Source organism: Muscardinus avellanarius (genome assembly GCF_963383645.1).
Source record: "Muscardinus avellanarius genome assembly, chromosome: 3".
Taxonomy (NCBI): domain Eukaryota; kingdom Metazoa; phylum Chordata; class Mammalia; order Rodentia; family Gliridae; genus Muscardinus; species Muscardinus avellanarius.
In genome coordinates this window covers 75,409,520-75,427,540 of record NC_137788.1, presented here as the reverse complement: position 1 = coordinate 75,427,540, position 18,021 = coordinate 75,409,520, and the positions used below count along the sequence as shown (strand labels likewise).

General features: G+C 42.8%; 1 protein-coding gene across 1 annotated transcript in view; it reads left to right on the top strand.

Annotated features, from left to right (window-relative positions):
* Window positions 1-4,293: 4,293 nt before the first annotated feature.
* The window catches only part of SYDE2 (synapse defective Rho GTPase homolog 2), a gene marked incomplete at its 3' end in the record, with an annotated part of 54,804 nt that continues 41,076 nt past the window's right edge, over window positions 4,294-18,021 (top strand). The window contains exon 1 of the mRNA XM_080693268.1: window positions 4,294-5,260. Within this exon, the coding sequence (XP_080549394.1) occupies window positions 4,513-5,260 (748 nt within the window). The 5' untranslated portion in view covers window positions 4,294-4,512. The remainder of the gene's footprint in view (window positions 5,261-18,021) is intronic.

Here is an 18,021-nt window from a genome sequence, read left to right as displayed (position 1 = left end):
CAAAGCCAAACTTGCCTTGCTTCCAGTAAGCGCATAATGGAAGACTTAGCACTAGTGAAACACAAACACACTCTAAATTGACTAGAAAATAACCGTAACATCCGTAGACACTTCCCTTCTATTGCTGTTAAACGGAGCCCTCCGCCTCAACCTGCCCTTTCTTCCTCTTCTCCCAGACTGAGTCAGTACTACCCCATCCCTCATTGGCTTTCTGCCTGACTGGAGGCCTATTATCTCTGAGTTGTATCTTTTGTGACATTGCCAACACATTTAGCTGTTAATTCATGGGGCATCAGAATGATTTCCGAGTCACTGAGAAACAAGCATAAACACTGAAAGATGTATAGCTATCCCCTAATTTTCATGGAAATTGGATGATTAGAAAGATTTGAAAATTGAGATAAGTTTGGGAATAGGGTATACATTATTAAAAGACACCAGAGCTGGCCGGGGTGGCACACACTTGTAGTACCAGTACTTGGGAGGCTGAGACAGGAGGAACACAGCTTCCTGGCCAGCCTCGGCAACTTAATGAGATCCTGTTTCAAAATAAAGAATAGCCGGAGCTGGGCATGGTGGCGCACGCTTGTAATCCTCGCGCTTGGGAGGCTGAGACTGGAGGATCATGCATGTTCGAAGCCAGCCTCAGCTACTTAGTGAGGCTTTCAGCAACTTAGTGAGACCCTGTTTCCAAATAAAATATAAAATGGGTCTGGGAGTATAGCCCGGAGGTAGAAAGCCTCTGGGTTCCACCCCCAGTACCACCAAAAAAAAAAAAATAATAATAATAAACAATAGCCGGGCGTGGTGGCGCACGCTTGTAATCCCCATGCTTGGGAGGCGGAGACAGGAGGATTGCGCAGGTTCAAAGCCAGCCACGCTGGCTTAAGAGACCCTGTTTCCAAAAATAAAATAGGTCTGGGAGTGTAGCCGGAGGTAGAAGGGCTTCTAGGAACCCCAGTACCACAAAAAAAAAAAAAAAAAAAAAAAAATTAAGAATAAAAAATAGGTCTAGGGATGTTTCTTGGAGGTAGAAAGCCCTGGATTCAATCCCCAGTACCACAAAAACAAACAAAAAAATACCTGTACCCCAATCCAAAATAGATTTTAAAGAATAGTTTATATTTTGCTACTGCCCAAATTATGTATAATATAAGTTCTGTGGGTACTGTCTCCTATGAATTCAAGTTTTACAAACTTTTTTTTAATTGAAGTGTGATATAGGATTTACTTTTTTCTTTCTTTCTTTTTTTTTTTTTTTGTAGTACTGGGAATGGAACCCAGGGGCATTCTACGTCTGAGCTATACTCCCAGCCCTACTTTTAACTCTTTATTTTGAAACAGGGCCTCACTAAGTAGCTGAGGCTGTCCACAAACAGCGATCCTCTAGTCTCAGTCTCCCAAATGCTGGGATTACAAGCGTGCGCCACCACATCCGGTTTAGGATTTACTTTTGTGTATGTCTGGTGCAGGGTGCTGAGAATTCCAAATCTGAGCTATACCTCCAGACCTATTTATTTTTACATTAGAACAGGGTCTCGCTAAGTTACCCTGTGCTGTTCTCCAAGTAGCTACCCTCGTGACTCAGCCTCTCGAGTACTAAGATTACAGGGTATGCCACTGCATCCAGCTAGGATTTATGGTTTTTGTTTGTTTGTTTGCTAGTTTCGCTGTACTGGGGAATGAACCCAGGGGCATTCTACCTTGGAGCTACATCCCCAGCCCTATTTTTTTTTTATTCTTTATTTTGAAATAGGGCCTAAGTTGCAGAAGGCCTCACTAAGTAGCTGAGACTGGCCATGAAACTGTAATTCTCCTGTCTCAGCCTCCCGGTATTGGAATTACAAGTGTGCGCTGCCACGCCCTGCTTAGGATTTATGTTTGTAAGTTCTGTCACATGGCCACAAGTGCATTGTTACATCCTGATGGGATCCAAATACAGTTAACACTGTGAATCCATGTGAGAGAACATTCTCAGTTTTAAAGTAGCATTGAGTTCAGTTGTGGTGCATCAGACAGTTCTGAGTAATGTACAGAAAAATGCAGAGTATTTTATATTAACCAATATGTCTTATAATTCCTGAACAACTGACAAGTTAGATTAAGAATGAGACCTATTCATAGATAACTATTTATATGTAGCTTATGATGGTCTTAAAAACTCTGTTAGTCACAAAGAATGAAAAGATTTTGTAACAGGGAGTTGGAATGGAAACAATTTTTGAGATAGAGATCAAACTGTGTTTATAGACACCATTACTGGCAGCTCTGCTATCGGTAATTTCCTGTGGGAATATTTCACTGGGAAATAATTTTATGCTTTGAGCATTTATTAAAGAGCCTTGAGTCTATGAAATGAAAATATTGTAGAATTGTAAATATTAATGTATGCACATCATAGTATAACATTTCATAGCATTTTTTCCTAGATAAGAATTAAGACTATTTAACAAACTGTGCTTCTTACTCATCACTGAAAGAATTTTAAAACAACACTAATGCAGTATGGTCTAGTGAAGAGTTAGGCAAGAGAGTGGAAATTAAAGCCATTTGTTTTCTCAACTAAAATTGATATTTAAAAAGGTAGTATAGAGTACAGCAAATTTAGATAACTGAGCCTTTGTCGCAAACAACAACACAACTTACATAGGGAAATGTAGTTGGAATAAGGTAAGGTAAGGCTAAATTACTTTCTTTTCTTCAATAGTGCCAACATTTATTTTTTCAGCAAATACCTCCTAAATACTAAGTGTAGGTACTCTGCTACATGTTAGTACATTTATGAGTAGCTCAGACAAAGGGCATTTCTTATATGTAAAAACTGAAAAGTATGACTCTGAAATCTGGGATGGTGGTAAGAAATTCTCACCAGTCACGAATCGGTCAATTAATAGATGGCATTAATACTTTCATAGTGCTATACAGAACATGGGATTTAATATTTTGGGGAGAGGGTTGGTATTTCCAAATCCCATTGTTTCTCAATTTCAATTTAGTTGTTTCTCAACCCAAGATTTGAATTAAGGTAAATTTTTTTTAATATCCGAAAGCTGCATTTTTATGGTGTGTGTGTGTGTGTGGTTTTGGGGATTGAACCCAGGGGCATTCTACCTCTTTCTGAGCTACATCCCCAGCCCTATTCTATTTTCCTTTTAAAACAGATTCTGGGTAGGTCGCTGAGGCTGGCCTCAAACCCCGTGATCCTCCCGTCTCGGCTTCCGAAGTACTGGGATTACAGGCAAGTGCTACCACTCCTGGCTAAATTTGTATTTGGTATTTGATGGTCTTGTGATTGGGCTGATGGGGGCACACTCTATTTCTGGCTCCGTTTTGCAAGTTTTGATTGATGTAAGCACGTAGCATGAATTAATTTTAAGAAAATTAGGAAAAGTAGACTAAAAAAAAAAGAGAGACGGGTGGTGATATTCTAGGCGAAACAATTCTTTATTGCAAAGAAATCGCTGCAAACTTCCTTTAACTAGCTCTCTGCAGTTAAGATGAACAGACCTTGTAGAACACACATCAAGTCAGCTATACCTGTACTCGTGCCTTATCCGTCCAAAATGTCTTTGTTGTCCCTTAAGCTGGGACCTACTGTATCTAACGCTCCTCGAGCAGCGGTGGCGACGGGGAGGGCTTGGTGGAGGTGCTGGGGTGGCAGCCCGGAGTGCACGTCCCCTTCCTCTGGTTTTTGAACTAAAACTTTGCAGCTGCCAAGCCCAGGCTCACCTGCACCTCCCCACTCCAACAATTCTTCGCGGGGACTCACCTGCCCGGGCGGACTGCGGGACCTCACGCCGCCCCGCCCACTCGCCCGGCCCCGCCCGCCCACCACCTGGCCCCGCCCACCCACCTCCGCCCCCGTGCCCCCACCTGCGCCGCGCGCCCACCGCCCGGCCCGCGCGCCCCGTCGCGGCCGCGGCTCCGGAGCATGCGCACTGCGCGCCCCGCCCTCCCCCACGCCTTCCCGCGGCAGAGTTATGCCAAGTATGTGAGAAGCCGGCGAGGCCAGCGCCGGTCATGGGGAGCCGCCGCCGCCGCCGGGCTGCGACCCCTCACCGCCGTGGGGACCGGCCCAGCTGCTGAGGCGGAGGGATGGCGGACCCTCTGCGGAGGACGCTGTCCAGACTCCGGGAGAGGCGGGGACCCCGCGGCGCCGGGGGGCTCGGGCTGCGGGCGGCCTCCGCCGCCCCGGGAGGCACCTGGGCGGCCCGGGACCCCGCGGCGGGCCGGGGCTGGGGGCAGCCGCCGGGGGCGCTCGGGCCTCGGCCGGGCGGCGCTCGGGAGGCCGGCTCCGAGGGCGGCGGGGAGGACGGCGGCGCGGACCACGACGCCGACTACTACGAGAACCTGCCCGGCGGCTCCCGGCCCGCGCCCGAGGGGGCGGAGGCGCAGCGGCGGCCCCCGCCTTCCCCGGCGGCGGGCTCCTCCTCGGGGGCGGAGGGCGGCCTCCTGGAGACGGGCCGGCTGCAGACCCAGCTGCGAGAGGCCTATCATCTGCTGATCCAGGCCATGCACGACCTGCCCCCCGACTCGGGCGCGCGGCGGGGCGGCGGGGGCCTGGGGGGGCGCCGCAGCCCCGCGGGAGCCCGGGCGCCCGGCCGGCCGCCTTCCCCCCGCGGCGCCGCGGGCCGCCGAGGCTGCCCCCGGGACGGCGAGCGCGCCGGCCGCCACCGCCCTCCGCAGCAGGTGTCCCCGCCCCGGTCGCCCCGGAGGGAGCCGCGGGGAGGCGGGCCGCGGGCTCCTCGGATGCAGCGGTCCCGCAGCAGAAGTCTCGAGAGCCTCCGGGGGGGCGCCACGCCGCCTCCGTTCCAGCGGTGGCCGAGCGACAGCTGGATCAGGTGCAGCTCGCCCGGGGACCCCGACGAGCCGCCGCCACGTGGAGGCGGGATGGACGGCTGGAGCGGGAGCAGCACCCGCGGGGCAGCGCCCGCCGGCGTCCGGATCCCAGCTTCCCAGGACCCCGGCAGCTCCTCGGGAAGCCTTTGCCTGGATTCTGCGGGCTCCGCTGCCCTGGGTAGCGGCCCAGAAGACCGCCAGGAGGGAACCCCCACCCTCAAGCCGCCTGCGGTGACAGTCAAGAAGCTGCAGAGATGGATGTACAAAGGGCGCCTGCTGTCCCTCGGGATGAAGGGACGCGCCCGTGGGACATCCCCGAAAGTTCCGGGAGCGCAGACAGCCTCTCCAAAACTGGGCACTTTCACGGTGCAAGAAAACCACGTCCTTTCGGTGGCCTCAGACCAAAGAATTACACTGACAGGTAGGATACATTGCAATTATTTACCGACTGGGATTCTACCGTAAGAGCCAAGAGTAAGGTGGGTTTTTGCAGACAGATAACGTGACTGGGCCAGAATAAGCATCGTGTTAGCGGCTGCTTAATGCGATCTCGAGTTTACTTAGTATAATGCATTCGTATTCGTTCGCCCATCTTTCTCTCGCTTTCTCTTTCTTTCACAGTGGCAAGAAGAATTGGCTGTTCTTTCTTCTCTAAGAACCAGTGTGCCCACTCCCTTAGTACCACAAGGAGTAAAGGTTAAATTCACAACACACTTTTAGTAGGTTGAGAAATGGGCGGTGCTCCCTTGTTTTTTCTCTGTAGCTTCAGGCAAATCCGGAGACTTGTGGAGTTTGTGAATTTGATCCAAAGTATATTTTACAGTCTTAGTAAACTGTCACTTTACTCATTACTCGCTCTTCTCTTTCCCGGGCGCTTACCCACATGTACGTGAACACACACACACGCACACACACCACAAAACCAAAGATGTCCTTTTTCTTTTTTGTGTGTGTGTTTGGTACTGGGGATTGAGTGAGCTCGGGGGCATTTTACCTCCCAAATACACCCCCAGCGGTATTTTATTTTTATTTTGAAACGGTCTGGCTAGGTTGAGGCTACTTGCTGAGGCTGCCCTGGAACCTGTGATCCTCCTGTATAAGCCTCCCAAATACTGGGATTACAGGTGTGAGCCACCAAGCCCAGCATAAGGTAAGATTTTTTTAGTCAGTTAGCATTTCAGGTCTTCTTTCTTCCTTACCTCCCCAAACTAACAAGGTAAGTAAGGTTTTTATTGTGGAAAATCAAACACACTGGTATTTTAATCAAAAGAAAAATGTCCCTCAGTTACTTTTTGAAAAGTGTAGACACTTAAAGTCATTTATAAACCGAGCGTGGTGGCGCACACTTGTAATCCCAGCATTCGGAAGGCTGAGACCAGAGGATCGTGATTTGTGGAGAGCCTCAGCTACTTAGTGAGGCTCTTTGCAACTCAGTGAGACCTAGGGCAGGGGGTGTAGCTCGGAGGTCAAATGCCCCTGGGTTCCATCCCCAGACCCACAAAAAAAGTCATTTATAAATTAAAAAAAAACCCTATGAGAAGTAAAATTAGCTTTTTAAGAAGTATATTTGTCTTTGTATGATTATGCTATTTTGTATGAGTTTTTAATTATTTCTGAAGGTTTCAGTTTTCAGCTTTAGGATTTTTTTTTTTTTTTTTTTTTTTTTTTGGCGGGTCTTGGGGGGTGGAACCCGGGAGCATTCCTCCGAGCTACACCCCCTGCCCTATTTGTTATTCTTTATTTTGAAATGGTCTCACTAAGTTGCTGAGGGCTTCACTGAGTAGCTGAGGCTGTCTGGAAACTGGGATCTTCAGGTCTCAGTCCTCAGCCTCTCAAATGCTGGGATTACAAGCGTGTGCCACCACACTGGCTAGGAATCTCTTTAATTATATTGTAAATATAAAAAATTCTTTTCTGAAAGAAACTGATCCAAAACAACATAACCTTTTGAACTACACTTGTGTGTTTGTGTGGGGGGGGGGAGTTGGTAGAGTTCTGGGGATTGAACCCAGGGGCATTCTACCTTTTAGCTACAACCTCAGCCCTATTTTATTTTGTATTTGTTTAGTTGCTGAGAGCCTTTCTAAGTAGGTGAGGCTGGTTTTGAACCTTCAACCCTAAATACTGAATTACAGGCTTGTGCCACCATGCTTAGTTTGAACTACACTCTTAAATGTAAGAACTTTTAGTGAACATAAAGACCTGCAGGTTAGTAATAGTTTAAAAAATATTAAATGTAGCCAGGCGTGGTGGCGAATGCTTGTAATCCAAGTACCTGGGTGCCTGAGATAGGAGGATTGCAGGTTCACAGTCACCCTTAGCTACTTAGTGAGGTGTCTGCAACTCAGTGAGACCCTGTTTCCAAATGAAGAGTAAAATATAGGGCTGGGGGTATAGTTTGTAGGTAGAATGCCCCTGGGTTCAATCTTCACTGCAAAAAAAACAAAAACAAAACACACACACACACACACACACACACACACACACATATATATATATTTAATGTTGAAATGTAAAAGCTATTCATGGTATTTGGTGGTTTCTCTGGTAAGAAAACTGGACTGGGTTAATAACATTAACTTTATTTAACCAATAAACACACGTCAGTGGGGAGAAACAAACTTCACAAAACTTCTAATTAAATAATTTATTCTCGTTTAAAGTGTATGCAAAGTTGAAGTTTTGGGGATCTATAAATCTCTAATACATACCTGTCAAACTTTATCTTCAAGTTTAAATATTCTATTTCACTTGAATAAAAGGAAGAATAGAGCCGGGTATGGTGGCACACGCTTGTAATCCCCCGCGCTTGGGAGGCGGAGACAGGAGATTTGCACAGGTTTGAAGCCAGCCGTGCTGGCTTAAGAGACCCTGTTTCCAAATAAAGAGTATAAAAAAAAAAAATAGGTCTGGGAGTGTAGCCTGGAGGTAGAAGGGTTTCCAGGAACCCCAGTACCACCAAAAAAAAAAAAAAAAAAGAAAAAGAAAAAAGAATAGAATGTCTTTGTGAAGAGAGGTGTGCTCTATACTAAGTTCACATTAAAAATATGCATTTCCAAGAGTAAGCTACTTGCAATAATTTTTTACAGTATATTGGTGTAACATCTTTATCTTCCCTGCTCTTTTTTTGGGGGGGGAGGGTCTGGGGATGAAACCCAGGGACATTTGACCTCCCAGCTACACCCTCCGCCCTATTTTTTTTTTATTCTTTATTTTGAAACAGGGTTTCACTAAGTTGCAGAGGGCCTCACTAAGTAGCTGAGGCTGTCCAGGAATAGCATCCTCTGGTCTCAGCCTCCCGAATGCTGGGATTACAAGCGTGTGCCACCACGCCCAGCTTTCCTTGATCTTGATTCATTAACTTTTCTTTTTTTCTTATAGTGCTGGGACTTGAACCCTGGGGCATTTTACTTCCAAGTTACACCCCCAAGCCTTTTTAGGTTTTATTTTGAAAAAGAGTCTTGCTAAATTGCTGAGGCTAGACTTGAACCTGTGACCTTCCTGTCTCAGCCTTTCAAGTATTGGGATTACAGGCCTGTACTGCCTTGCCCAGCGTGGGTTACTAACTCTTTATATGATAGCTGAATTTTAGCCATAACAAAAATCTGTATAAAACTTTAGGCAGATATTTTTTGCTTGTTTGTTGCAGAGGTAAAACTTTAGTTGGCTTTTTTTTTTTTTTTTTTGGTGGTACTGGGGGTAGAACCCAGGAGTTTTTTCTACCTTCTGGCTATACTCCCAGACCTATTTTATACTTTATTTGAAAACAGGGTCTCTAAGCTGAGCACTTCCCTAAGTAGCTGAGGCTGGCTTTGAACCTGTGCAGTCCTCCTGTCTTAGCCTCCCAAGTGCAGGGATTATAAGCATGCACCACTGTGCCTGGCTATTAGTTGGCTTTTAATAGTTTTTTAAAGCTATAATTATCAGTAATAGTGCAAACATTCCAGGATTTAACAAAAATAAGCATATTTTCTCAAGCAAACTCATTAATTTTTCCATTATGACACTAATTATAGAACTGTTAATAATTTTAAAAGAAATTTATATGAAATATTAGAATTACTATATGATAGTATTTTATAAGAAAACTTTTTAATATATCCTTTTCAAATAATGAATTTATTATCTTTTAGGAAACATGAAAGTAATTTGTGCAGTGTTTACATATCTACATTGGAGAGGTTTTTTTTTGTTTTTGTTTTTGTTTTTTTTTGGTGGTACTGGGGGTGGAACCCAGAGGCTTTCTACCTCCGGGCTATACTCCCAGACCTATTTTTATATTTTATTTGGAAACAGGGTCTCACTAAGTTGCTGAAAGCCTCACTAAGCAGCTGAGGCTGGCTTTGAACCTGTGCGATCCTCCTGTCTCAGCCTCCCAAGCGCGGGGATTACAAGCGTGCACCACTATGCCCAGCTACATTGGAGAGTTTTTTAAAAAACAAATTTTCAGAAAGTTACTTGGTTTTACTTAAACTATTCTGGTAATTTTTGTGGTTCTTATATAATTTCTATATCCTGCCACTCTCCAGAAATGCATATATGACAACTGTCATATAACAAAATATAACAAAAAATAACAAAAGGATCATAAGGGTTAAATAGGTTATCCAAGGTCTCTTAGCCTAGCTGGTATATAGTTCACACTATTATGTGGACTCAAACTCAGGTCTCATGACTTCCAAACTCCTATTTGTTTAAGGCCAAAGAGACTTGAAAATTCTTTAGAGGCTTGATCCAATTAATTCTATTAAGTTGCTTGGATTGAGGAGATGGACCGAATTTCAACAAGGTTTATTAAAGGAATAAGAAACGTCCTCAAATTTGCCAAAGAAGATGGGGGAATTCTAGAATAGGTTTTAAGACTTTTCTTTATCCTTTTTTTTTTTTTTTTTGCGGTACTGGGGATGGAACCCAGGGGCATTCTGTCTCCAAGCAAATAGAACCCCCAGTTCAATTTTTATTCTTTATTTTGAAACAGGGTCTCACTGAGTTGCAAAGGGCCTCACTAGGTAGTTGAGGCCACCCGTGAACTTCATCCTCCTGTCTCAACCTCCCATATACTGGGATTACAAGCCTGAGACACCACACCTGGCTTTAAGACTTTTTAAAAACTTAATAGTTCTCAATTAATTGTTGTATTCATTTTACCTTTAAATGTTTATTTATTTCAAATTGATGTTACTTGAATTCTTCTTTTTTTTTTTTTTTTTGGTACTGGGGATTGAACTCAGAGCTATTCTACCTCTGAGCTACACCCCTAGCCCAATTTTATTTCTTATTTGGAGATAGGGTTGCTAGGTTGCTGAGAGTCTTGCTAAGTAGCTGAGGCTGGCTTTGAATTTGCAATCTTCCCTTTCTCAGCCTCCCAAGTACTGGGATTACAAGTGTGTGCCACCACACCTGTTTTTTTTTTTTTTTTTTTTTTTTTTGGTGGTACTAGGAATGGAACCCAGGGACATTTTACCTCTGAGCTACACCCCCAGCCCTATTTTTTAGTCTTTTTAGTTTTGAAACAGGGTCTCACTGAGTTGTGAAGGGCCTGGCTAAATAACAGGCTGTCTGCGAACCACCATCCTCCTGTCTCTGCCTCCAGAATGCTGGGATTACAAGTGTGTGCCACCATACCCAGCCCCACACCCAGTTTTTGAATTCTACTTTAGAATTGATTTTTGGGCTGTTGATGTAGCTAGCTAAGTTAGAGCATGTGCTTAAGGCCCTTGGGTTGGATCCTCCAGCACCAAAAAGAAAAAAAAAAAAATTTAGAAAGGATTATTTGGGCTGTCTAGATAAGAGTACATTTTTGATTTTATAAAAGGTGTTAATATCCTAAAAGGTTTATGTTATATTTTCTTACACAGTATTATTCATGAGGATATTTTCTTTCAAAATAAAAATATACTTAGAATTTATAACAATATAATGTGATAGAAATATCTAATTGACAATGGTATTTTGAAATTTTTGATACCATATGACAAATAGAAGCCACAATGAGTTTCTATTTTGGTTTCTGGCTCCTACCAAGAACCATTAAAACTTTTGATGGCATTATAATGCCAATGATTTCATGCATTTAAGTAGGCAGTGTTCACAGATTGGCCAATTTGTTCCTAATTGAGATGATTATTTAAGAAATCCAAAGTCATTACACATAGTAAATATTGTCAAGTTTCTGCAAGCCTTTAAATTATGAAGGAAACTTTATTTGCCAACTAAACTATAAGGACATAAAATATTTAGGAGCATCAGGTTGAACTGTTTTGGCCTTTTATTGCTGCTTTTTGAATTATTACAAATAATTAGCCTATTTTGACTTCACTTTTCTTGTTATGTGATCTATGGAAAAATTTAGGGTGTATAACTTGTTAATATGTTATCTAAAATTTTTAGACCATTCTTTTAAGGTAGTAGTAGTTAGTTGATAAGATCTTTAACCATCTCAAGTAAAGTCGACACTATGATACAGATTGGAATCACTTTTCTATTTTTCTCAAGTATTTATAGCTCTGATTTCTTATCTTTATGAGATAGCTTATCTTTTCTGGATCTTGACCCCTTGAAGATTAATAACAGTAAGCATGCAGTATTTGATAGTATTCTAGCTTTAAATTCCCCTCTGAGAGAGTCTGCTATTGTAGCTCTGGAAGCAAGGGTTTTTTTTTTTTTTTTTGGAAGCGTGCCATGGGACATTGGAGTTGCTGGTGGCTGGAAAACTTTGAGAATTACAAATTCAGCACAAAGTAGTATTGTGTTGATTTGAAAATCCTGCGTTTCTAGATCAGTGATTCCCAAGAGATGTTTATTTTGTGAGACCACCAAGCAAGCTTATTTTTTAAATCTTTGCGGCTCAAAGTGTAGTTTATTAGTTCTATTTGTGCATATGGAGTCTCTGAAAAGTGGTTTTTTTGTGTGTGTGTGGTGTGGGGCATTCTACCTCTGAGTTATCCCCAACCTATTTTTTATTCTTTATTTTAAAACAGGGTCTCACTAGTTTGCAGAGGGCCTCACAACTTGCTGAGGCTGGTCTATGAACCTGTGATCCTCCTGCCTTAGCCTCCCAAGTACTGGGATTACAAGCATGCCCCACCATGCCTGGCATTTGAAAATACTATTAAAATACAGATCAAATAAGTGTTATCTGGGACCTGGTATTTTACATTTTAACAGACTTCCAGTGTATGCAGATCCTACTGTTTGAAAAACTACACTTTTGGGTAGTGAAGTTTTAGAGTTCGCATGTTTCCTAAAGTTCCCCCCACCTCAAAGTTTTTTTTTTTTTTTTTTTTTTTTTTGTAGTACTGGGGTTCCTGGAAGCCCTTCTATCTCTGGGCTACACTCCCAGACCTATTTTATTTTTGGAAACAGGGTCTCTTAAGCCAGCGCGGCTGGCTTCGAACCTGCGCGATCCTCCTGTCTCCGCCTCCTAACTGCGGGGATTACAAACGTGCGCCACCACGGCCACCTCAAAGTTTTGAACAAAAATATTACCTAATTCGAATACTTGATACTTTACTTAAACTGATCCTTCTTAGAACAAGCACTTGAGTCCTTTCTCAAGGAGATCTTTCTGTTTCAGTTTTGGTGGTACTGGGGCTCCTGGAAACCCTTCTACCTCTAGGCTACACTCGCAGACCTATCATATAATTTTTTTTTTTTTTTTTGGAAACGGGTCTCCTAAGCCAGCGCTGCTGGCTTCGAACCTGCATGATCCTCCTGTCTCTGCCTCCCAAGCGTGGGGATTACAAGCGTGGGCCACCACGCCCGGCGCTCTGCTTCATTTTTGTATTTATGAATTAATACTGCTTATAGTATATGATGCATTTCAATAGTTCCCTTGATATTGCTCTCATTTTTCACCAAATAATACTAGTGAAATTTTGAAATCTGTAGAAGAGGATTACATATAGTACAGTGGTGAACAAAATAAAGATTCAGGGTTTTTGATCAGACTATGCCATTTACAAGTCTTGTGATCTAGACAAGTTACTCAACCTCATGTGGTCTTATTGTAAGGATGAAAAAAAGATAATCCAGCCAGATGTGGTGGCACATGCTTGTATCCCAGTACTTGGGAGGCTGAGTGAGACAGGAGGATCAAAGGTTTGAGGACAGCCTCAGCAAGAAATGAGGCTCTCATCAACCAAGCAAGACTGTTTCAAAAATGAAAATAATATAGGTCTGCGAGTGTAGCTTGGAGGAAGAATGCCCCTGGGCTTGATCCCCAGTACCACACACACCCCCAAATGAAAGAAAGAAAGAAAAAAAATAATCCATTTGGTTTCATGCCTGGCAGTTAGTTGTTGTTATCAAGAACTTAGCAGGCTTTATAGAATACTGTCTTGTACCAGCTCATCAGAGTTCTGGTTGGAGAGTCAGAAGATGGGAAGCTGAGGAATACTGCCTTAGGAACATTGGAATTGAGCTAGAGTATGCCTCTAAGAGTATTTATTTATTCTGCTCATCTTTTCTTCTGTGCTGCTTTCTCTTGCACCTCAATACCTGAGTGGAACTGATAACAGCCTCAAAGTTTTCATTTCTATTTCTTGTCTCAGAAGCCAGCACACAGCTTGCTTAAGGGTTTTTATTGATAGTTACAAGGAAGGTATAGAAAAAAATTGCTATTTATTTATTTATTTATTTTTGCAGTACTGGGGATGGAACCCAGGGGCATTCTACCTCCAAATTACACCCTCCAATCCTATTTTTTATTATTTTGAAACGAGGTCTCATTAAGTTGCAAAGGACTTCACTAAGTATTAGCTGAGGCTGTCTTCGAACCTCAGTCCTCCTATTTCAGCCTCCCTAATACTGGGATTATAAGTGTGTGCCACCATGCCTGGCTTGTTTTATTTTTAATTCTACCACTTTCCACTTTGTTGCATGGACCATTATATTGAACAACCTTCTCTGAGCTGGGCCTCTCTTCCTGTAGGCTGGTATAGCATTACTGAAGAACCTACACAAATACCACTACCTGATGTGGCCTGATGTGGCCGAAAGCTGTGGTCATCTTGTAGCAACCTGCAGTTTTTACATCCATAAAATAAGAACTTGGACTTTGAATTAGCCATTTCATTTTTTTTTTCTTTCTTCTTTTTTGCAATAGTAGGGATGGAACCCAGAGGCATTCTACCGCCAAGCTACACCCCAGCCCTATATTTTATTCTTTATTTTGAAACAGGATCTTACTGAGTTGCAAAGGACCTCACTAAGTAGCTGAGGCTGTCCGTGAACCATGATCCTTCTCTCAACCTCCCAAATGCTGGGATTACAAGTGGGCGCCACCACGCCTGGCTAGTTTTACTTTTTTTTTTTTTTTTTGTGGTACTGGGGGTGGAACCCAGAGGCTTTCTACTTCTGGGCTATACTCCCAGACCCATTTTATATTTTATTTGGAAACAGGGTCTCACTAAGTTGCTGAGAGCCTCACTAAGTACCTGAGGCTGGCTTTGAACCTGTGCAATCCTCCTGTCTCAGCCTCCCAAGCTTGGGAATTACAAGCGTGTGCCACCACGCCCGGTTTAGTTTTACTTTTTAAATTACAGTTCCTTGAAATGTAGCACAAGTAAAAATGTATTTAAGGGATCACTTAGAGTGTAAAATATATGAAAAAACTGATAGGACTAAAAGTAATGTGTCTAGCTGTAATAAAATTTTGGGTGTTGTAAGAATGTCTGAGAATAAGATAAAATAAGTAGTGCCCGGGTGTGGTGGCACACGCTTATAATCCCAGCATTTCAGGATGTGGAGACCGAAGGATAGTGGTTCTTGGACAGCCTCAGCTACTTAGCAAGGCCATTTGCAACTCAACCCTCTTTCAAAAAATATAAAGACTAAAAGATAGGAGCGGGGCAGTAGCTCAGAGGTAGAAGGCCCTTGGGTTCTATCCCTAGTCCCGAAAAAAAAAAAAAAAAAAAAAAAGGAAAAAGAAAAGTTATAATAAAATGTGGCTATAATTGTAAATTAATATAATTTCACACCTTTTACTTAAAAGCCACTACACCTGGCTCTGAAATGCTATTAAAAATATGGAATTTGGCTGGTGTGGTGGTGCATGCTTGTAATCCCAGTATTTGGGAGGCTGAGTCAGGAGGATCACAGGTTCAAGAAGGAGCCTCAGCTACTTAATGAGGCCCTCCACAATTCAGTGAGACCTTGTTTCCAAGTAAAGAATTAAAAAAAAAAAAAAAAAAAAAGGTGGCTGAAGGTGTAGCTTGGAGGTAGAATGCCCCTGGATTCATTCTCCAGCACCAAAAATAAATAAATATAAATAAAAAATAAAAATACGGAATTTGAGACTTATATGTGAAATTATCTGTGCATTTGGCAACATCCTGTGATTAGTGAGAACTCAAGAGCTTGTGTGTGTGTGTGTGTGTGTGTGTGTGTGTGTGTGTGTATGTGTGTGTGTGTTACTGGGGTTACTGGGAGCCTTTCTACCTCTGGGCTACACTCCCAGACCTGTTTTTTTTTTAAAATATTTTTATTTGGAAACAGGGTCTCTTAAACCAGCACAGCTGGCTTAGAACCTGCGCAATCCTCCTGTCTCCACCTCCCAAGCGTGGGGATTACAAGCATGTGCCACCACGCCCGGCCCTGCAACTCAGAAGCTTTTGTGGTTTTTTGTTTGTTTGTTTGTTTGTTTGTTTGTTTGTTTTGTTTTTGCAGTACTGGGGATAGAGCACAGGGGCATTCTACCTCTGAGCTATACTCCTAGCCCTATTTTTTTTTTTCTTTATTTTGAAGCAGGGTCTCACTGAGTTGCAGAGGGCCTCACTAAGTAGCTGTATTCAAACTGGGATCTTCCTGTTTCAGCCTCCCAAATGCTGTGATTAAAAGTTTGTGCCACCATGCCCTGCTGTGTATTTGATGTTTAGTTGTTAATTTTTAGTGCATTGGTGATAGAACCAAAGAAAGACTTGAACCTTTAGGTTTTCATTACGTAATTAAACTAAATCAATTTAAGGTATTTGCTGAGTGTACATTATGTATTTGCACATTAAATCTTGGAGGGTGGAGATAGCTATCCCTTAGTAATAATAGTCCAGCTATACTCCTACAAAGTTTGAGTACTACTGCTTCCATGTACCAAATAGGTACTAGTGATTTAAGCAAGTTATTTTTCTTTCTTTTTTCTTTTTTTTTTTTTTTTTTTTTTTGCGGGTCAGGGGATGGAACCCAGGGGCATTTGACCTCCGAGCTATACCCCCTGCCCTATTTTTTTTTTTTATTTTGAAACTGGGTCTCACTGAGTTGCAGAGGGCCTCACTAAGTAGCTGAGGCTGTCTGCGAACTGCGATCCTACGGTCTCAGCCTCCCAAATGCTAGAATTATAAGCCTGCACCACCACGCCCGGCCTACTTTTCTTTTTTTTTGGGGGGGGGCACTGGGATTGAACCAGGGACATTCTACCTATGATCTATACCCCCAGCCCTATTTTTAATTCTTTATTTGGAAACAGGGTCTCACTTAGTTGTAGGGGCCTCACAAAGTACCTGAGGCTCACTGCAAACCTGTGAGTATCCTGTCTCAGCCTCCCAAGTACTGGGATTACAAGCATGCACCACCACGCCTGGCTGCAAGTTACTTTTCTGAGTAGTGTTTATAGTTTTCAGTGCATTTCAAACATAGTCTCACTGAATCTTTACGAGCAGCTACTTTATATGATAAGATGGAATGATATCCCATGTTCAGACCAGTCTCCTGCTGTTTTAGTGGGTAGCTCTGTGTGTGTGTGTGTGTGTGTGTGTGTGTGTGTGTGTGTGTGTGTGTTTTAGGTTTACTCAGGCTTAATTTTGAATACTCTGGCTTTGACCATATTATTCATGTTCTTTGAGACTCATGATAATTCTCATCTCATAGGATTGTTGTAGAGGTTAAATGAGGTTAGGGGCTTTCTTGCTGCTTTATTTCTATTGCCTTACATGTAATAGTCACTCATTTGTTGTATAAATAAATGACTGGCACAGTGGGAGTTCATGGGAGCTTCATTACCTTCTGATTTTTAGACTAATTTCTGTATCTGTTTTTGAACTTGAACCTCAATTTGTATTTAAGGTAATTTTTTAATTAATTTGCTTGGTTGGGTACATGTTTAGAGAGAGGGAGGGAGTGAGTGAGTGAGTGTGTGTGTGTGTGTGTGTGTGTGTGTGTGTGTGTTACAGGGAATTGAACTCAAGTACCTTCTTCCAAGCTACACATCTAGCCCTATTTTTTTTTCTTTCCTTTGAAACAGGGTCTTGCTAACTTGCTGAATGCCTCACTAAGTTGCAGAGGCTGGCCTCGAAGCTGCTGTCTTCTGTTTCAGCTTTTCAGGTATTGGGATTACATGCATGCACTAACATGTCCAGCTGTTTGGGATTTTAAAAAAGAAAAATTAGTCAGGCATGATGGTACACACTTGTAATCCCAGTACTTGAGAGGCTGAGAATGAGGATTACAGGTTTTCAGCCAGCCTCAGCTACTTAGTGAGGCCCGCCACAACTTAGTGAGACCCTGTTTTAAAATAAAGAATAAAGCCAGGTATAGTGGCGCGCACTTGTAATCCCATCATTTGGGAGGCTGAGACAGGAGGATCTGGGTTCTTGGCCAGCCTCAGCTACTTAATTAGAGGCCTTTGCAACTCAGTGAGACCCTGCTTCAAAATAAGGAATTAAAAAATGGGTTTGGGGGTATAGCTCAGAGGTAGTATGCCCCTGGGTTCAATCTCCAGTACTGGAAAAATAAATAAGGAAAGAAAGAAAGAGTAAAAAATAGGGCTGGGGGGTGTAGCTTGGAAGTATAATGCTCCCGGGTTCAATTCCTAGTACCACATACAAAAAAAGAAAAATTATAGTTTTAAACTTTTTTTTCCAGTAGGAGAGATGTTAAAAAAAAGCCTTGATATGCATAAAACTATTTTTGTTATTATTTTCATAATTTAATGGGCTTATCACTGTTTTTAGATTTTTCATTTTCTGTAACATTAGGATGAATCAACAATATAGACACTCAAAATAGCAAACCTGTTTTTTTATTATTTGTTTATTTATTTTTTTGGTGGTACTGGGGATAGAACCCAGAGGCCTACCTCCGAGCTACACTCCCATACCTATTTTTTAAAATATTTTTATTTGGAAATGGTCTCACTAAGTTGCTGAGAGCCTTACTAACTAGCTGAGGCTGGCTTTGAACTTGCGTGAT